The sequence below is a fragment of the Macrobrachium nipponense genome, chromosome 44 (genome assembly GCF_015104395.2).
Source record: "Macrobrachium nipponense isolate FS-2020 chromosome 44, ASM1510439v2, whole genome shotgun sequence".
Lineage (NCBI taxonomy): Eukaryota > Metazoa > Arthropoda > Malacostraca > Decapoda > Palaemonidae > Macrobrachium > Macrobrachium nipponense.
This window is the reverse complement of record NC_087221.1, coordinates 15625166-15645894: the sequence shown is the minus strand read 5'-3', so window position 1 is coordinate 15645894 and position 20729 is coordinate 15625166. Positions and strand designations below refer to the sequence as shown.

At 36.0% G+C, this 20729-nt stretch overlaps 1 protein-coding gene across 1 annotated transcript in view; it reads left to right on the top strand.

Annotated features, from left to right (window-relative positions):
- Positions 1-20729, top strand: part of LOC135204043 (N-chimaerin-like) — a gene marked incomplete in the record, with an annotated part of 72946 nt that overhangs the window by 38940 nt on the left and 13277 nt on the right. The window contains 4 exon segments of the mRNA XM_064233993.1: positions 8598-8734; positions 8869-9048; positions 18457-18594; positions 19322-19427. Coding sequence (XP_064090063.1) covers positions 8598-8734; positions 8869-9048; positions 18457-18594; positions 19322-19427 — 561 coding nt within the window.

Sequence of the window (20729 nt, the reverse complement as noted above, 5' to 3'; positions counted from 1 at the left end):
AGCTTTGCAACAACACATATCTACGAAAAATTACTTATGTGGAAGATGGTTTTAGTAGTACAAATGATAGTTATTGTATCGTTAAAAATATCAAAGTGAACGAAGTCGCAAAGTCGATTCTATGTCATGTTTTTAACTTTAACGTATAGTGGTATGAAAAACACCAGTGTGTCGTAGCGATGCGTCATCAATATAGTGGTATGAAAATACCACATGGTGTTGTAGCGATACGTAATCACAAAGTACAAATCCTTTTCCCGGACCATCCACAGAATTTTACGGACTCTTCAAACTTCAAGATCGATATGGTAAAATATATTATATAGTCATACTTATTGTTAAAATTCACAAGTTGAACTGCAAAACATTATTATATTTTGATTGTTATGTACATATATTTTTTGTGTTTTACGGAATGTTTGTTTTGAAAATAATACCTATTAGTTAACATATGGTATTAATTGTCCCACTATTTTATTATAGGTGATCTTAATTATCTCACATTCATTTAACAGTATTATATTAATATTTATTTAAATAAACTGTAATTAATAAATAACAATAATGAAAAACATAAAGGGAAAAAATGTTTTTGCTGCAGTAGTGGTGTTTGATTATGCATCTGACCTCACATTTCCGAAATCTGAAAAATTCCAAAAAAACCGAAACATCGGAATGTGTGTGTACTGCACATTTTTTAAACACGCACACAATGTCTACACATTTACTGCAAATTACAGTACGTACGTATTTATTCCTGAGAGAGAGAGAGAGAGAGAGAGAGGGGAGGGAGAGAGAGAGATGAGAGGAGAGAGAGAGAGAGAGAGAGAGAGAGAGAGAGATGATTAAGGACTCCAAGGCGTGTGTTATTTTTACAATTATTTTATTATCTTGGGATTTTTTTTAATCTTGAGATTTTCTATTCAATTCTCGAGATTAATAAGAAAATTACCGTAAATTGACTAGCATCAGCACATCATGAATGACTCGGCCATTAGCAGGCTAAACCACCAACCTTATGAACTTGCATGATACATGAGATACATGACAAAACACAAAACCACTGTTTATTGGTGAAAATTAGGGGGTTGCACGATATGGGAGATTGCACGTTATTCGAGTATATAACGGTATGTGATTTTTTTTAGCCTTTTATGGAACAAAATCTAGCAAGAAATTGCCATTCCCAGTTGGCAACACTGGCCTACAAACGTTTGTTTGTTGTTGTTATGAAATGTGGTGTGCGGCGCGTTCTTAAATTGTACCCATATAAACGAGTTAATTATGTGGCATCCAAAAGCCCTGATTCTTTTACTCTTATGGAAATGACGCCTAAAGGTCAGATGAAGGTTTTTACGTGGAATATACTAGTATTAACGTGTTGTGACGAAGGAAGAGATGTTTCGCTGCATTACTGTTGGTAGCATTATCGTTATATATTACTGGATTGCACTGCAAAATCGTCGCCATCTTTTATCAACATAGATTGTTGGTGAGTACCCATATGATTTACATATTTTGATAGTTCTCTTACCACTCATCCTCTCTTTCCTTTGTAAAAAAAAAAAAAAAGAGGCCCCCCACCATGCGTATGTAGGCTTCTAGCTGTAATCCCTTAGGCTAGTAGGCTACATATGTACAGTAGTACATATACTACATTTATTTTTTAAGGCTAATTTTTGTACAATAACTTTAAAACTAATTTTGTACAATAACTTTAAAACTGTCTTGAATTTAGTTTTAGGTATAGTTGAAAACTAATTGGTGTTTGAACTAAAGTAGGCAGTTATAAACATTGGAAATAGTGGTCTTGGGTGGTTAACTATTAAAGTAGGCAGTTTTAAGCAATTTTTGAGGGGGGGTATCAGGATAACACGGGTATTTACTTATCACGGGGGGGTTCTGGGCCCTATCCCCCGTGGATAAACGAGGCCCCACTGTACTCTCCAAGGATTGTTCATACTGAACGGAGGTAGAAGAGTCATACGGAGGCAATTGCGCTCCCCCTGTGCTGAAGGGTGGGGGAGAAGCTAGCGGAGCTTGGCTCAGTCCGGCGATAATGTTGTCCTGGGAGTTGATCCTGTCGACAACCGGGAGAACATCTGTTCCATACTTGGTTTTTAGAGACCCACCAGATCGCCCACTTGTTGCAACAGGCCAGCGTTGGGATTCCAAAGCCGGAGCTGCTCCGGAGGTGGACGGGTGGCTCTGAACCGGAACCAAAGGTAGTGGAACGGTTGACTCCGCTGGAGTGTGTGATCTCTCCCTGGAGGATCTACTCCTAGAGGATTTGGAGCCGGACCCGGAAGCTTTAGACCTCTCTGCTCCGGGGTTTTTAGCCGGAGACTTACGAGATGATGATGACGCCGACGCCGTCTTTTTTAGACGACGACGACGTCTTAGTCAAGGTTTTTATACTGCTTGTCCTTTGACCTTAGGTCTAACGGAAGCATCAGGAGAAGTATAAAGTTCTGTACCTGTAAAGCCTTGGAAGGATGGAGAGTTTGCAGGGGTAGAAGATCCAGTGGCACCCAAGGGCATCCCTTGGGCGTCCAACGTACTCACCTCGACCAACAGGTCGTCTACACCTTACCATGGGTTCAATGTTTAGATCTAACGTCGCGACTCCGAGGAGATGTCCTGGCCTGGATCCGTCAACGAGGCAGCGAGCTGTTGTTGGATGAACACAATAGTCGGGCCGCCTCTGCTGGGTCGACGTAGCCCGTTGACTTGCCTCCGGGAAGATCATGACCGCCAACCTCTTCTCGAGAATGTAGGGCATACCCTTGGCGGCGTTCTTCCCAAAACCGCCGACCCAGGCCCGCAGGGTTGCCAGTGCGGTGTCCTTCACAGCCGAGCCTGGAAGAGAGGGTATTTATTAGTTTTTAAGATAAACTTAAAACTAAAACTAAATTAAAAGCTTAACTTAAAATTATAGGGGATGCGAAATCCCCTGTATTTTTATCTTAAGTTTAAGAAAGATTAGAATTTTTTAAAACTTAAGAACTATAACGAAGTAGGGACTGGCTAACGGAGTGGAAATACTTACCCCGTCTAAGAGCTGGCTCACCAGATCATAACAGATGGTGCATGTCTCGTGATACCAGACTTGGAGGTCCCGTGCGGAGTCGCGCATGGAGCATGGGACCGGCAAACTTCATGTCCACAGGGGTCTTGAAGCGTGGCGGTGCATCCCGGATGCTCACAGTTTTGGTGGTCTGTAAGTGAAAAGACACATGAGCATCTTAAAGGCTATCACTTACAGGCTAAAGGACAGAAGAACTCCGCTGCATGCCGGAGATCGGAAAAAATTTGGGCATAAACCCCTCCCTTACCGCCTGAATAGGCTATAAACCCCGGAGAGATCCGGTGAGGCAGACAAGGGAGGGGGGATGGTTTAAGGTAGCTTAAGATAAACTTTACTTAGTTTAACATACTAATTCTTAAACCTATAAAAATCGAACGTACCGGACTAAGTCCAGTGCGTGGCGGAGCGTGTCGCGACCTCAGCGCGACGGAGGGGTTAGTAGAGACCAACTGTATGCCTCAGTCCACCCTGCGGGTGAACTAGCACCTTTCACTTTGGATTGGCCGGAGCTCCGGTAGAAAAGGAGCCCCATTAAGTGTGGGAAAGGGCGAGAGGGCACACAGACCTCGCGCTAGCAACGGAGCGATGGAGAAGCGACGGAGGGGTGGGAAAGGCCCCAGTCCCCCCCCCCCCCCTAGCCATCCGGCGGACCGAGAAGCTGGAGAGGTCGAGTCCAGTCTGGGTCTGTCCCGTCCCTCCTCTACTCCCTCCGCCTGGGGGGAGAGGGAGGCAGGCTCGGGTATGCGGAGCGAGCGTGGGCAGACCACCCTCCCCCCGGCCCTATGGAAGAGCGGAGGAGGGAAGATGACTGGACGGAGGTGTCTGGCTGCTCCGTGATCACGTAGTGACCACGGGGCGGGGGGTAACAACAAAACAATGAAACGATAAGGCCTAGAATACACAACGGCTGATCAGAGAGAAGCTATAAGGAAGCAACCGAACTGAAGAGCGGTAGCGCATGGGCCCTATGGGCCATAACCTAGGCTAGATGAAGCCAGACGCCTACACTAACAAAAAACATAATAAATTAAATAAAACATTGAAAGAAAGAAAACAAAATAGTAGGAGAAAAAAATCCAGGAGTGTACGACTAACCCGAAAGAAAGTCTACCACTCAAAGCTAGCCGGGGCCGATACTAAGAGCCGTGGCTAGGGTCTGGATAGAAGAAGCCTACGTAAGGTAAAAAGACATGCATGCATGACATAAACCGCGTAGACTGTACCCTAAAACAAATAGGATGACTAAAAATAGAGCGTACTAAAGTAAGGGAAGGTTCTGGGTATGGAAGACCAAGAACGAACCCGCCACGAGGCAGAACCATGCTGCCATGCTTCCGACCTAGAGTTCGTATTTATACCTAAAAAACGGCAAATACTGACTCAAGGACGGAAAAAACCAATTAGCAATAAACATTGAGTACTTAACTTAGCTGCTGCGATGGCTGCACGTTCCATGATGAGTAATCCAAAAACAAGGGCACAAAAACACAGAGCAAAAAAGGGCACGTGTATACAGTGTGCGCTAACTGAAAAGGATGGCCACCAGAGGCGCAGCAGTCGGCAGCATGGGATGGAGTAGTAGTAGTTGCTGCCCACTCTGTGGGTCGGCTCCCTCTTGTGGGGTTTTTTTGATTTTGTAGTGGGAGATTTCTATTGGCAAGCGGCTCGTGGTAGTGGTCTCACTCGCCCATACCGTGTTTCATACCGACACCCTCTTGGAGGGTGAGCGAGTCAGTTGTACTGACCTTTTTCTTTTTCTTTATTTATTTATTCTCTGGTATGTGTTAGTACATTTACCCTAGAAATAATAGATTAAAGGATATTTCGCGCAGCGACACGAGCTGAGCCCAGAAATGACGTTATGTAGAATAGGACTGAGATATCTTAATGTAATAACTTTATTTGCTATAGATCAAAGATCAATTGGGAAATATACTGTTAAATTCAAACCTAGTTATAGCTGAAGCTGAGAAAACTGTTCAAGCTGCTAATGACCATTATTGTGCATCGGCAACAAGGATAAAACTCCAGTAACCGTACAATGCCATCAAACACAACCGTAGATAAAATTGAGATAAAATAATTTTAATCAAAACTACTGTACATGAAAGAACACATTTTACTGTTGGTTTCCTGCCGATATAAGATAAATAATGTAATTTCGTGTTACGATGGTATAAAGGAAATTTCTGAACGGAATCACATAATTTTATTACTCAATAAACATGCCACCAACATACTAATCTGTAAACGAAAAAAAAAATTAGTTCACAATCACAACGAGACATATTCAAGTCATATTTCCACCTAAAAACACGTCATATAAGGAAAAATAACTTTGTCTCATATAAGTCAAGTAGTATCTAGATATTCGTGTTTGCTAACTAGAAGCAAGAAAATCTGCTCAGAATTTCGTTAAATATGGCGAAACAAACTCGTATTTGCCATCAGCTGATTTCCAAACGAAAATATTGGCTGCTCTGCGGAATATACTGGCTTAGATTTATCATAGTATTTTATAATACAATAATATGAGAATACATACAGTACCTCAATTTTTTGCTTGAGTAGCAAAGCAAAAAATCAACCAAGTTGCACAGTTATATTTTTTACTTCTATCCCATGGAAAAACAAATTGCAGTGTTGCAAAATTGAATGTATACGAGAGTTTTGTCTTTTAAAATCAATTCATGCAACAATTGTAAATATAATTCGTTATAAAAACGTGATTGAATGATATAGATTAAAATTTTATTATTCAGACGCGACTGAACAACCTATTTTCTTCATCATGTGAAGGGCTGTTACAAAGACTTCAAATGGACATTCATACTGCCACTGTATCATATTTATGTACAAAAATAAAAAAATACCTTGTAATTCATTTTTCATACACATTTTAAACATAAATGCATGAAAACTTATAACAAAAAGCTGGAGTTTCATTATAACAAAAAGCTGAAGTTTCATTAACAAAATGAGTTATAATTAGCTCCCAAATTAATAAAATGTAACCATGTGCAGTCTTTGTAAATGCATTTTTTGGAACAGCGGCGGACAAGAACGAACATGAAAAAACATCCTCTGATGACGTGGAGGACAGTTACAAAAGCTGCCTTAATTTGTATCATATGTATGTACTAAAATAAAAATACCCTATACGTAATATATTTTCATACACATTTTAATCATAAAACCATGAACATTTATAAAATCGACACATCGATTGCTAAATTTGCACTTTTTTCAACTCTATATTTTTGGAAGAGCGGCAGTCGGCAGCTCACAAGAACGAACATGAAAAAACATCCTATTTGATAACGTGAAGGGCAGTTTCAAAAGCTGCCTTTGTATTATATTTCTGTGCAGAAATAAAAATACCCTATACATAATACATTTTCATATACATTTTGAAAATAATACATGAACATTTATAAGATCAACACATTAATCGCTAAATTTGCACATTTTTTAACTCTAATATTTTCGGAAGAGCGGCAGGTGGCGGCTCACAAGAATGAACATGAAAAAACATCCTCTTCGATAACGTGAAGGACAGTTTCAAAAGCTGCCTTTGTATCATTTCTGTGCAGAAATAAAAATACCCTATACGTAAATCATTTTCATACACATTTTAAACATAAAAGCATGAACATTTATAAGTCGACACATCCATAGCTAAATTTGCACTTATTTAACTCGATATTTTCGGCATAGAACAGCGTCAGAGGCGTATATTTTACCCTAATGCCTATGTAATAACTCTCAATAAAATTTTTTAACATCATTTGCATAACCTTTATGGTCTGAACGGTATTTCTACAAATGTATCTATTCATTAGACATAACGGCGCTAGCAGCGCAGTTAACCAAAAATTGTGCCGTAAAAATACCTTAAAATACCTTATTTTTTTAATGAATATTTTTGACGACAGCCGTAAAACCAATTCGCCGCTAAGCGATTGCGCCGTTAACCGCGGGCCACCTGTATATGAAATGTACATAGGAATAAATTATTGGCGTATAAAAAGTGCTCATCATAAGTAGCTTCTTAACAAAAGGTGAAATAGGTTAATATTTATAAGATGAAGTGGAGACATTTATAATACGATGTAGAACATACACTCATAAAGACACAGAAGGTGTATAAAAGTATGAACACTACAGACATCATGTTAGCAAAACTGACTCGTACGCAACCCAACTAGCATGTTGCTTGTAACTAGTACATCACTTGTTACTCACTATTGCTCAGGCTTTATGAAAGCAGTATTCTCCTCTGTAGCAATCAGAAAACATACATACAGTGTACTCCTCGTTTGCAAAAAGACAGTGAATCCCCGCTCTTCCAGTAGTGGAAAGATTCCTCCTGAAATTTCACCAATCTAATAATTCTATCAAAATAAGCAGCCAAAATTTCTGCCAGGTATAAACAAAAAGTGTAGCCTTTGACTACAGGGAACCCCAAGATATGTGAGCCACACCCACGATTCTAATCGCTAGCAATTTAATTGGTTTTTGGGATCAGGAATGGAGTGGCTTGGATTTTAGAAGACCATAAATTTGGTAAGCCTTTGAGTGTTAAATTTATTTTGAAGCCGCCATCTTGTGCAAATCCGAATCTGAAACAAAAGAGCAAAGTGGCATATCTACGAGAGAGGAGGCAACATTATACCCCAAATCACCCTGCGCAACTGCCGATAATTCCAAAGACAAATCGATGAAAGAAAACGGAGGAGACAGGGCATCAACAAATGACATAGTAGAAGGAAAAGTTCTGGAAGAAGGGGAAGCAGCATTTTCCTTGGGAAGGCGTAAATCCCTCCCAAGAAAGGCACATACTGCAAGTCAAAGAAGAAGCCAAAAAACTCGAACAGGGAAAACTTTGGGCTCCCAGGCACATGTGTTGATGGGTCCAAGATTTCTTGGCTGGATTCATAAAAACACACAGCAGGCACACACACTCAAAATTACAAAGAAATCATGGGCTTAACAAAGAAACTGGCCTGGGAAGGAGGAACGCAAAAGTGAGCATCTACACTCAAGGCAGTTGAAGAAAGACTAATGCTCACGGGGCTCAGACGTGGACAGTAACCAGCCTCCACTTCGTATACACATGAGTTGCCAGATGCCACAGATTCCTTGCATTACAATCTCTGATTGTTTTCAACTGGTTTCCATGTGGCACTAGATGATTATCCTATTGTTAAGACCGAAGGTTTGATAGCTATGAAAAATACAAATTGATTAAAAATTTGTCATATTTTAATCATTAGTTAACAGTCATATAATTGTCTATTTTCCCTTGTTTTTCTTTTATTACTGAGATACCCCTTGACTCCTATAAGTATGAGATAAGCTAAGAAAGCCTTAAAAATTTGCAATTTGTAAGATACAGTTTTGTGTTAAAAGGCACATTTTTGTACTATAGTTGTAATTTATGAAATAAATACTTTTAAATTATGCTGGTTGTACAGCATAGGATGATATTTTTATGTGCATAATACAGGTGTGGATTCTGTGGCCATTTCCTATGGGGCTTCGTTTCACAAGGTGTTAAATGCCAGGATTGTAGTTTTAAAGCACACAAGCAATGCAGTTACAAGGTCCCTAATGATTGTTGCCCAGATCTTAAAGATTTACAAAGTGAGTACAATATAGTGTACCTGTATTATGAGAGTGGTCATATTTGGATCTTCAGATGTTTATAAATCCTTGAAGTTTTGAATATCACTAATACCAATTTTTGCATAGCATTATCTTTGAACTGTATTTTTCAGGTATTTTTGGAGCTGACCTTACAACTAGTTTAAGTATAGCTGGGTCTACAGATAATGTTCCTAAGGTAGTGCTGGACTGTGTGGCAGAAGTTGAAGCACGGGGACTTACAACTGAAGGGATTTATAGGGTTCCAGGGTCACAAGACCAGATTGAAACTTTGAGATTGGCATTTGAAAGAGGTAATTATTTTGTCATTATTTTAGTATTGTTGATGGTATCATATGCATTACGTTTCATTACGAAAGAATTTATTAATTATAAAACTTCAAAGATTATGATTTGTGAAGATTTAGGTAAATTTTTCTGTTTTTATAGAAACAAAGTATAATTTAAAGTATTAAAGCATCTGAGTTAAGGAAAAATTATTGTAAAAAACCAAACTTAAAACAACAAATAATTCAATACAAACTTTTACTGTACTGTCAGTATAAATGTCAAAGCACTGTATTAAAGTTAAAGTTTTAACTATGGGTACTGTGTTAATGTTATACCATTGTAAATATAAAATCAGTGTGATGAAATAAGAGGAAGATAATTTCTGTATGAACGATTGTCAGGAAGATATCTTTGTCCCTATTCTAAGAAAATGTGACATGATAAGGAACACATTTAATAGCATATAAGATCCCCCCTCCATTTTTAGAAGGGCATATTAACCCTTAAACACCGACTGGACGTATTTTACGTCGACATTTTTTGTCTCTGGGTGCCGACTGGACGTATTTTACGTCGACATACAAAAGTTTTTTTAAAAATTCGAGGAAAAATACTTATAGGCCTACCAGCCTAAAACTTTTGAATCACGCGCCTTGGGGGATGCTGGGAGTTCACGGATCAAGGTGTTGTTTTGTTTACAATCGTTACGCAGGCGCGCAAGCGCGAATTTCTTTCTTGCTGCACTAAAAAGTATCTGTGACACATCTCGGAAATTATTTCGTCACTTTGACATAATTTTTTTACCATTTTAAATTAGCCGTTACATGGAGTATTATATATGAAAATGTGTGCATTTTTATGTAGAACACAACAAAAAAATACTCATGATTGTAGCTTTTATCAGTTTTGAGATATTTTCATATAAATAACGATAAGTGCCAAAATTTCAACCTTCGGTCAACTTTGACTCTACCTAAATGGTCGAAAAACGCAATTGTAAGCTAAAACTCTTATATTTTAGTAATATTCAATCATTTACCTTAATTTTGCAACTAATTGGAAGTCTCTAGCACAATATTTCGATTTATGGTGAATTTATGAAAAACTTTTTCCTTACGTCCGCGCGGTAACTCTTCCGAAAAAAATCATACATGCGATTGTGGTAATGTTTGCACCATTTTAAATTAGCCGTTACATAAAGTTTTATATATGAAAATGTGCGCAATTTCATGCACAATACAACTAAAAACAACCCATGGTTGTAGCTTTTATCAATTTTGAAATATTTTCATATAAAAAATGATAAGTGACAAATTTTCAACCTTCGGTCAACTTTGACTCTACCGAAATGGTCGAAAAAACGCAATTGTAAGCTAAAACGCTTATATTCTAGTAATATTGAAGCATTTACCTTCATTTTGCAACAAATTGGAAGTCTCTAGCACAATATTTCGATTTATGGTGAATTTATGAAAAAAATAACATTTTCTTTACGTCCGCGCTGTAACTCTTCCGAAAAAATCATACGTGCGATTGTGGTAATGTTTGCACCATTTTAAATTAGCCATTACATAAAGTTTTATATATGAAAAGTGCGCAATTTCATGTAGAATACAACAAAAAATAATTGAAGGTTGTAGCTTTTCTCAATTTTGAAATATTTGCATATAAATCACGATAAATAGAAAAAAAAACCATGTTCGGTCAACTTTGACTCTACCGAAATGGTCGAAAAACGCAATTGTAAGCTAAAACTCTTACAGTCTAGTAATATTCAGTCATTTATCTTCATCTTGAAACAAATTCGAAGTCTCTAGCACAATATTTAAATTTATGGTGAATTAAAAAAACTTCCTTCCTCCGCGCGCGGATTCTCCGCCACAAATCTCCGAAATGTGTATGTCCCATTCTCGGAATATTTGCTCCGTTTCATATTAGGGCATTTCATAGAGTTTTATATATGAAAATGTGCGCAATTTCATGTAGATTAAAACGAAAACTATTTGAAAGTTGTAGCTTTTCTTATTCCGAAATAATTGCATATAAAAAAATATATTTCAAAAAAATTCGACATTCGGTCAACTTTAACTCGTCAGATATGGTCGAAAACTGCATTTTTAAGCTAATATTCTTATAGTATAGTAATATTCAATCATTTGTCTTCATTCTGAAAGAAATTGGAAGTCTCTAGGACAATATTTAGATTTATGGTGAATTTTGAAAAAAATATAGCTTGCTGGTCCGCAGCGTTAACGAATTCGTGCATTATATTGTGATAATATTTTCTCTGTGTTGCTTTTATCGTTTTACAATGTGTTATATACCAAAATGATCGCAATTTAGTGTACATTACAACGAAAAAAAAGTAACTTGTTACCTTTAACCGTTTTGCGCACAGCGCGATTTGAATACAATTATATATGAAATTTTGTTTTTGTGCTATCATATATTGCATTATTTATATATGATAATGATAATTGTTTTCATTTCTGATGGTTGCATACTAAACTTCAGGCAATGACAAAAAAAAGGAGCCAAAAATGAACTCTTAATCTTGAAAACTAAGCGCTGTGATTTTTTGATTTTTTCCGCTTCCGCACTCGCTCTGAAACACCTCCGGCACACGGGAGACATTTTTTTTTTTACCGCTTCGGCGTTTAAGGGTTAAGAAAAAAACATTCTTTTATGTTTACCTCTAAGCATTTAATGTTAGTATAGAAATATAGCTACAATTTGACAGAAAAAAACTGGGAACAACATGCAGCCAGGGCACTGGGGAAAATAGTTTTGGTGACACTTCTAATATGATTTACTAAGAGAAAACAAAAGTACCTTTGGTATAGCAGAAAACATTTTGTAACATTCCCCACTATCTCTGTAACAGTGAATGTGAATTTATGACTACTTAAATTTGCAAGCAAGATGGAAACTAAAACAGAATAACACTTTAAATATAAGAAATTATTTAAACTGCACATTAGAGTAAAGTTTTCCATAAATTTTGAATAAATAAAGGTATATATGTGGTTATGTTTTTGCTATGCAAAGTTGATATGCAAGCCTAACTAACCTACAGGCTAGCCTGAGTGTGCAGACTTTGAAGTATGAATATGCTGAGGTAAACTATGAGCATCTTGAGGTTCACCCCTCTCGTTGGTACTGTATATTTTTAATGAAATTTGTTTAGTGCTTTATAGTATTGTACTTAATAAGGTAATGTAGTGTTATCATGTACTATATATTCAATCTGTGTATACAAGTATACATAGATATGTGCATTGTGTTAAGGGGAATGACATGCTATTCCCCACCCCCCTCTCTCTCGGTCATTGCATGTAAGAAACAATACCAACTTCTACATGCTATTGTCAGGGTAACTACTACATGCTAGTGTCAGGGTTAGGTGAGCAGATGATAATGTTCAGTTTAAGATGTTTAGAATTATTTACTAAAACTGTGAAGAATTTGTGATGTTTATAGGCAAGGAATGACAAAATGACCATTTAGGATACACAGGTATGTCATTTTAGTGTACATCTCTTAAAACTGGCAACCTTTTGGTCCCAAGGGATTTTATTGTAATGATAATAATAGTAATTCGGAAGGAGTCCTTCTTTTAAGGTATTGTTGTTTAAAACAATTGCCATTACAGTGGCATTCATGTTAGACATTCTTTTCTGTCATTCTTATCTCTTCTTCTTCTCAACAGGAATAATAAATTTCAATATGAAATGGAAAGACAGTTTGGTTTTGTTGTTTATTTTTACTCTTACATTTTGATCACACAAGCAGTCATCTAAAGAGGAGTGAAATACAAAGTTAGGTGGGTATTTGCAGTGGTAGGGCTGGTTTTAGTGAAAGTTTGAGCGGGACCAGTGACAATTTAACTTTCCCTACTTTTGCTAAGTTAACCAGCTCTCCATGCTATAAATATTTGTCCACCTCTGTATTTCATTAATTCTCTCTGTAGATGACCACCTGTGTGAAAGTTTCAATGTCAGACTAAAAAAAAAGAAAGCAGAATATATTTACTTTTTGAGGAGAATAATATATGTATGTAATAAGAAAAATAGAGAAGACTGCTTTCATTAATATTAGTAATAAGAATGATGAGATTATAGTAACTACCAGTAATATTTCAGTACAGGTATTATTGAATCGGGCTTGGTACAAATGGTGGTAGTCTATGGATCTAGGTAAACATTAGCATACCAGATTCAGCTTTGCATATAAGACCCTGGTGATTTATTTGGAGCCACCTATTGGGGAAAAAATAGGGTTTTTATATGCCACAGTGGATAGCTTGAAATTGATTAGCACGTTGGTGTTCTCACTGTTAAGAAGGCAGTAAAAAGAATGACAAAAAGCTGTCATATTACCACTATTCATAAGAGTGTGACAGAGAAAGTAAGAAAAATTTATTACAATTGACAACACTGATGAAAATCACAGACCAATGCTCCAACATTTGCATATTTGATGCATAATTTTCTGTTATTATCGTTCATCATTACAGTACATATTTTTTTATATATATATTTTATGGTATGTTATGAAGCATAATATATTTTGTGGCTTAATTTTAGAGGGTGTAAAAATCTAAATGACAAATTCTCTATTTTTTTTTTTTAACTAAGTCAGCCTTTTCCTGGCACAGTCTCTTGCCTAAGCAGCCCACAACTGGAGCAATCTGTAGAATGTATAACGGATTCTGGCAATTAGTAAAAGGAGAAGGAAGAACTGAGGCAGGCCGAGATGCAACTCCTGTAAACCTTATGTTTGTTATCAGTGTACAGGGTAGTGTAAATTAGTTAATTTTAGTAGCAGCTTGTTCTTTTTTTTTCTTCTAGTTTATAAACAAAATAGAAAATTATTCCTTTTTTTTTGGACATTTTATTTTTTACTGCAGTGTTCTCTTGCAGTTATATTCAGAACTGTGGACAATGTCCAGTAAAGTGCCACAGTATTAGTAATAAAAGATAGACACTTTTTTTAGACAAGTTCTTTTGAATGGAATAGCAGCATTGGATGAATTTTCTCTGTAATATTAGTGCTTGATATAATTTGGCCAGTGTTCATATGACAGCTAAAACATGTCCTGAGTTTAGTAAATTTATTCCATATGAAGTTGGTAATGAATAGAGTTAAAATGGAAGTTGAATGTGATGAATAGATCTCTCAGAGCATACAACACTGCATAAAGGAACATAGCTGCACTCTCCAGCACCAGCATATTATGAGAAACAATCCTTGACAGCGACATGGACCACCGTTGCCTCCATTACATGAGAGTCCTTGTCATTCTTCAGTGAAAACCCACACTTAATGCTACTCAGAGTTCTTCTGACCACCATTGGGAGAACAATTGGGTATGCCCCAGAGTTAATGTAAAAAATGTCCTTCTCCTCAAGCAGCAAGCCTGATGATTAAACCCCCTTGTATCAGCCAGTCAGCACCTCTGTTGCTCAACCAGACTTGCACCCAGTAGAAGAGCTCCCCAGCTGTGATCATTCAATCGAAAATCACCCCCCCCCTTTTCTTGTAAACCCCTTTTTGGTTACAAATACCATACAAATCCTTCAATTATCACCAATAAAAGAGCCCAGGCCCTTCTGGATGAAGGTAAAAATCCAGATTTTTACTCTATTTTCAACCCAAAGGATAAATGCATTTGATATCCCTTAGAATGTGCATAGGGCAAACACTTACGAACACATTCCTTCGCTTTGGGTGATGGCATCGAGACAAGTTATAAATAGCACAGTGTGTTGCCATCATCTACAAATTTGCATTTTAAATATTTTTACAAAATTAGAGAAGAAATATCGTTATGTACAGTGGCCCTCAAGTTTTACACATTTCACATTTCCGCAGTCCACTTTGTCTCGGATTTTCATGGAACACATTGTTACTTTTCCACGGGGAAATTGCAGATTTTTCTTTGGGCAGTAGTATCTGTAAAATTATCACTAATTTGCTTTTTTATAAATCACAACACTGTGTATTCATTAATTACTGTATTTTTCATTAAAATATACTAATTGCTATATTTTTTCATTAAAATATATGAGAGAAAGTGAACTGTGGTTTTTACATTCAAGCCTAACCAAAGTATAAATGGATTCCGTAAGTGAAATAATGTGACCATGATATTTTGCTGTTGTCTTTTTAGTAAAGGAATACTATTTATTCTGTTTGAGAGAGAGAAGGAGAGAAGCTGTGGTTTTTATATCAAGTCCAAGCACAGTATATGTAAATGGGGTCATTGATATTTTGCTTTTTTTTCATTAAAGGATATATAATATACATTACAGGCAGTCCCCGGGTTACGATGGGAGTTCCGTTCTTGAGACGCGTTGTAAGCAGAAAATCGTCGTAAGCCAGAACATCATAAAAAATCCTAAGAAAACCTTACTTTTAATGCTTTGGGTGCCTTAAAAACTATGTAAACTGCATTCTTATTGCATTTTTCATCAAAAAACCTTCAAATATTGATTATTTTGCATTATTGTAGTCATAGTTCTTCTGCCAGATGAGCGTTGTAGGTGTCCTAACCCTGGAACATGCGTCGTAAACCTGGAAATAATGTCTGATAAATATAATTGAAAAGCGTTGTAAACTTGGAACATCGTAAGCTGAACCCGTCTTAAGCCGGGGACTACCTGTATGTATATATCTATATATATATATATAATATATATATATATATATATATATATATATATATATATATATATATATTTATAGATATATATATAGATTATATATATAGATATATAGATATATCTATATATAAAAGATATATATAGATATATATATAGCTATATATATATAGATATCATATATATAGATATATATATATAGATTTTATATATATGATATATATATATTATAGATATATATATTATAGGTTTATATATATATATATATATATATATACTATATATCTATATATATATATATATATATATATATATATTATATAGTGGATGGGTGGCTTATGGCGCTTACAGTGCCGATAAACGAACGTGGCGCCATAAGAGACCTTATTTTTTAATGAATAATTTCGAAAACCGCCATAGAGCGAAGCAGCCAATAACCTGGGACCACTTGTATCAAATTAAGCAGTGAAATGTTAAAATTTACAGTTATAAGCATTTTAGTTCAAGGGGTATGCGGTATTTGGCAGTTATAAGCATTTTTTAGGGGATTTTTGGATTTCCACACCAGGTTCTGGAACCTATTCCTGTTTAAAAGGGGAGGTGCACTGTAGTAATGAAATATTCTCTGTTTTACTGTTATGATACGTGTGAGAATCACACTTAGAGTCAACTAACTTGTAATGAAAGAGTACTGTACTGTACAGTAAAGCAAGCAAAGCAGAAAAAAAGGCAATGCATGATACTGTGCTACGAAACATACATGAACACACACAACAAAAAAGTTAGAGAGAAAGAGTTAGCTTTCATGATTGTTATTGAAACATCACTTCGGTTTTTGCTTTTTATTGGCTGATATGGTTATGTCTTACATTTACTAGCGTAAGGTGGGCAAGCACCATATATATATTTTTTTTCTTTTGCTTTGTGCTTAATGTATTTTATCATAAGTTACAGTACAGTACTGTACATATCCTTTATAATGAAATGTGGATAAAGTGAAGTCAGATGCCTATCTACCCCTCTCTACCCAACCCAGACTGCATTCCCACCCTTTCACAGCCAGGCAAACTGCTTCCATGCTCCACCTTCCTTCCAAAACAGCCCTTTCTCTGAGTGAGTTCCTCTATATAGCCTTACTGTCCCTCTCCCAGTCTTTTTATGAGTGTAAGCAGTGTTACCAACATTTCCTTAGGACGTGCAGCATTGCCAACCATCAGAGTGTGGGTTTACCAATTTTTATGAAATTTATGTTATATGTTAGATAATGTCTAGTTCCGGGTAATGTGAATATGGATAATCAGGGGATTACCATATAACTTGTGTACCTGTTGTGCTAGTCCCCTTTGTAAATGATAGTTTGTAGTACTGTCAAAGCATTGAGATACAGTAGTGCCTCAGGATATGAAATTAATCCATTCCGAAGCGGCCTTCGTAACCTGATTTTTTTGTATGTTGAACTATATTTTACATGTGAATTGCCTAATTCGTTCCAAGCCCTACAAAAACACCACAGTAAATTTTATTATAAAGCTACATTGACCAATAAACAATGAAATACAACAATTTGGACCATTCAATACCTAACATAAACTACATGTACTTTATGTACCTGTAAACAAAGTATATTAGCGTACATGGTACAAGAAATACTGTACGTAGATATGTAGTAAAATGTGGAACCTAACCTTACCTTTCAAGTGAGGCGATCTCCGAAAGTGGCGATAGAGGAGGAGGACAAATGGCAGAAAACATGAACACTTAACTTTATGGAATACATTAAAAAATGGCAGAAAACATTAACACTACACTTAACGAAACACATTAACAAATGGCAGAAAACATTAACACTTCTTGATTATCTCCATCTTCGTTCTCCATAGAAAGCATCCTCTTCTTTCTGTGAACTTCAGCAACATTCTTGGGACCCATGGCTAATAACGTAAGTAATTAAGTTCACACACAACACGATAAAGTAAATTACAGTACAACGAATGCGAAATTACTAACATGAATTTACATTAACAAATGAAATACGTATATGTGAAGGAACGAATTCCAGTGTTTACGATAACACTGCCGCAAAAAATGGTCAAGGAATGCCTTTACATAGAGGCATGATGCTGACCAATAGGGGTGCAGGATCTGATGGCAGTGACTAGCATCAGGAACCAATGGGAGAGCGGGAGGATGGTGGCGAGTCTACTGAGTTGGCGGTACGCGAGTTTTAAAATTGTTCTCGGTGGTCCGGGCGAATCTCAGACTTTACCCTTTCACAACCTGAATTATTTTTGTATACAGAGGCAAAAAATATTCGTCTTTGCTTTCATAACTTGGATTTTTTGTAAGTAGGAACTTTTGTATGTTGAGGTGCGCGAGTTTTAAAATTGTTACAGTAAATGAAATTTGGTCGGCTGCTTTGTGGTTTACCAGCCAAAAAGAAGAAACTTTTATTGCAAGTTGAGAAAGTGAAATATAAGTTCAACAGCATACAAACTACCATTCTTTTCAGTGAATAATACTAATACTAATACATAATAGTACAGGGTAGTAATAAAGAAAGACAAGTCTGCATGCTAGTCTTAGGCTAGCGATTGTGTAATACACTCTGCACTTGTGTCATGAGACTTGATATTGCTGTCATCATTTTTATCTGTTATATTTTAGGTAAATTTTCTTTTTAGAACAAAATTAATAGCATAATAGCTTTTGGCTATTATGGTCAGTTACTGGTACTGGTAAGGTAGGATGAAAGAATACTTCCAATTGCAGATGGTGATCGCGTGAGCTTAAATGAGAAGGCTGTTCCAGACATCAATGTAGTCGCTGGTGTGTTAAAACTCTACTTGAGACTTTTACCAATTCCTCTTATTACTACTCAGTGTTTCAATAGACTCATAGGAACTTGCAGTAAGTATTCAGAAAATGTTCTTTCTTTCTTTTGGTATTGGTAATAACAGAGTATTTCCCAAAGATTTTTCTCAAGCTGTTGAAAGACTTTTTATACATTTATAAAGATTTTGGTTCTTCAAGACTTTATTGCTTTGTGCAAGATTGAAATGAAGTTACAGAGAAAGATATCTCCATTGATCATTTGATATTTTGACAATAAAATGGAAAAGAAATTGTAAATAGTACAGTATTTTGACATCTGGATGATGTTTGGAAAGTTACAGGGATGATTTTAATCAATCTCTCCCAGAAGTAAAAGCATTTCCTAGAGAAATATTACTAGGCCTATTTTCCTTATTTTAATATGAAATATTGGACAAATAGCATTGATGTAACTCTTATTGTTTTAATAAAAATTTAGGTTTTAAATTGTCATATCTGTTCTTGGCTAAATTCAGTGTATCACTGTGAATTTAAGTTGTTGATATATATATCATTTTTGACCATGCTACAAAAATGAGGTTTTGACCAGCAAGACTTTTTGAAGTTTTATCTTTTTTGTGGAGGAAAGGAATTGTTGAAGATTACATTGATTTAGCATGATTCAGGAAATTTCACTCCAGTTAAGCAGTGGCTTACAAGTAAACTGTGTTATGTATTTTATTTCAATGTTATATATTTTTGAGAAATATAAAAGTAATCATGTTAAAACACTATTTGAATAAATAAAATTATCTCCTTTCAGAACTTACTGACCAGGAAGCAAGGGTGTCCAGCATACGAGATGCTCTCATAACTTTACCTCCTGCTCATTATGCCACTCTTAAAGTTATCATTACACACCTTGGAAGGTAAGTTTATTATTTGAAATTGTTAGGATTTTCTTAAACAATTCCTTTGTGTGTATTATAGACCTCCTTTGGTTTATAATGGATTAACTGGGAAACTTGTTTCTTTTCTTAGTAAAATTGTCTTCATTCTCATATGCTGGATGATCATAAATATGCCTCCATTAAAAGTAAGGTTTTCTTAGGATTTTTGATGATGTTCCGGCTTATGACAATTTTTGGGTTACAACGCGTCTCAAGAACGGAACCCCCGTTGTAACCCGGGGACTGCCTTATAATGTGAGATGCAAGATCAAATATGAATTGTTACTCTCTTACAATATATTTTTAACAATATTATCAAGATGCAGTACCATGCCAAAGCTTTCAGGTTGTAATGTAAGGGAGCACATGTAGAATGTGTGTAAATAACTGACACTGTTGGGTTTAACCCATTTTAATACGGCCTGTGGGTCGAATAGTAATCGTTACAGGTGATCTGTTACCCATGTGATTCAAAGTTTGCATGGCGAGACATAAATGATATGGGCATATGACAGTGAGAGGCTGCCAAACCTAGTGGGTAAGCCCAAGTTCAACAGCAAAGCTGGGAATCTTACAATATATCCTTCACTTACACAGTGTAATGTATCTAATGGTAAAGGTCAGAGACTTGAATGAATGAAAAAAGATTTAAAAGTATTCTTAAAATAAGCAAAGTAGTACCTGAAGACCAATGAATAAGAAATGATTCATGTGCAAAATGAAATTTGTTAATAGTAATTTCTTTCATGTAATAAAATTATCAGTTTGATCATTCTTCAAGGGGGAAAACTATTACCGAGTAAATATAAAGTGGCAATCTTTTGTAGAAAAATTAACTTTACAAAATTGTGAACAGATGCTCTAAAGGTCACATTATCCAGTAGTACTATACATATTAGACAAAAATGCTAGAAGTAGTATGAGTACAGTATATCAAAATTAAAATCCTGTTTTTTTCATGAATTTTAGTCTGAAACTTATTAACCCTTTGAGGATTTGGGGTGAAGGGGGTTTCAAAATCTGTTTCTGCCAGACATTGACTGGGCAAAAATGCTGAGCAATAATTTTCTTTGATTGCTGTGTGTAATGTTATACTTCTTGCATTTTTTAATATATGTTTAAAAATGCCCCAAAAAATTGTTTCATGAGTAAAAGTTAGACTAATAAGAAATATCACCTTTGACAAATTCATTATAGATATGAGGAGAGAGATATCTGGTCTCCATCACAGCAATAAGCATCAATGCATGCCATATTCATATTCTGTTGTTCTAATGTGTT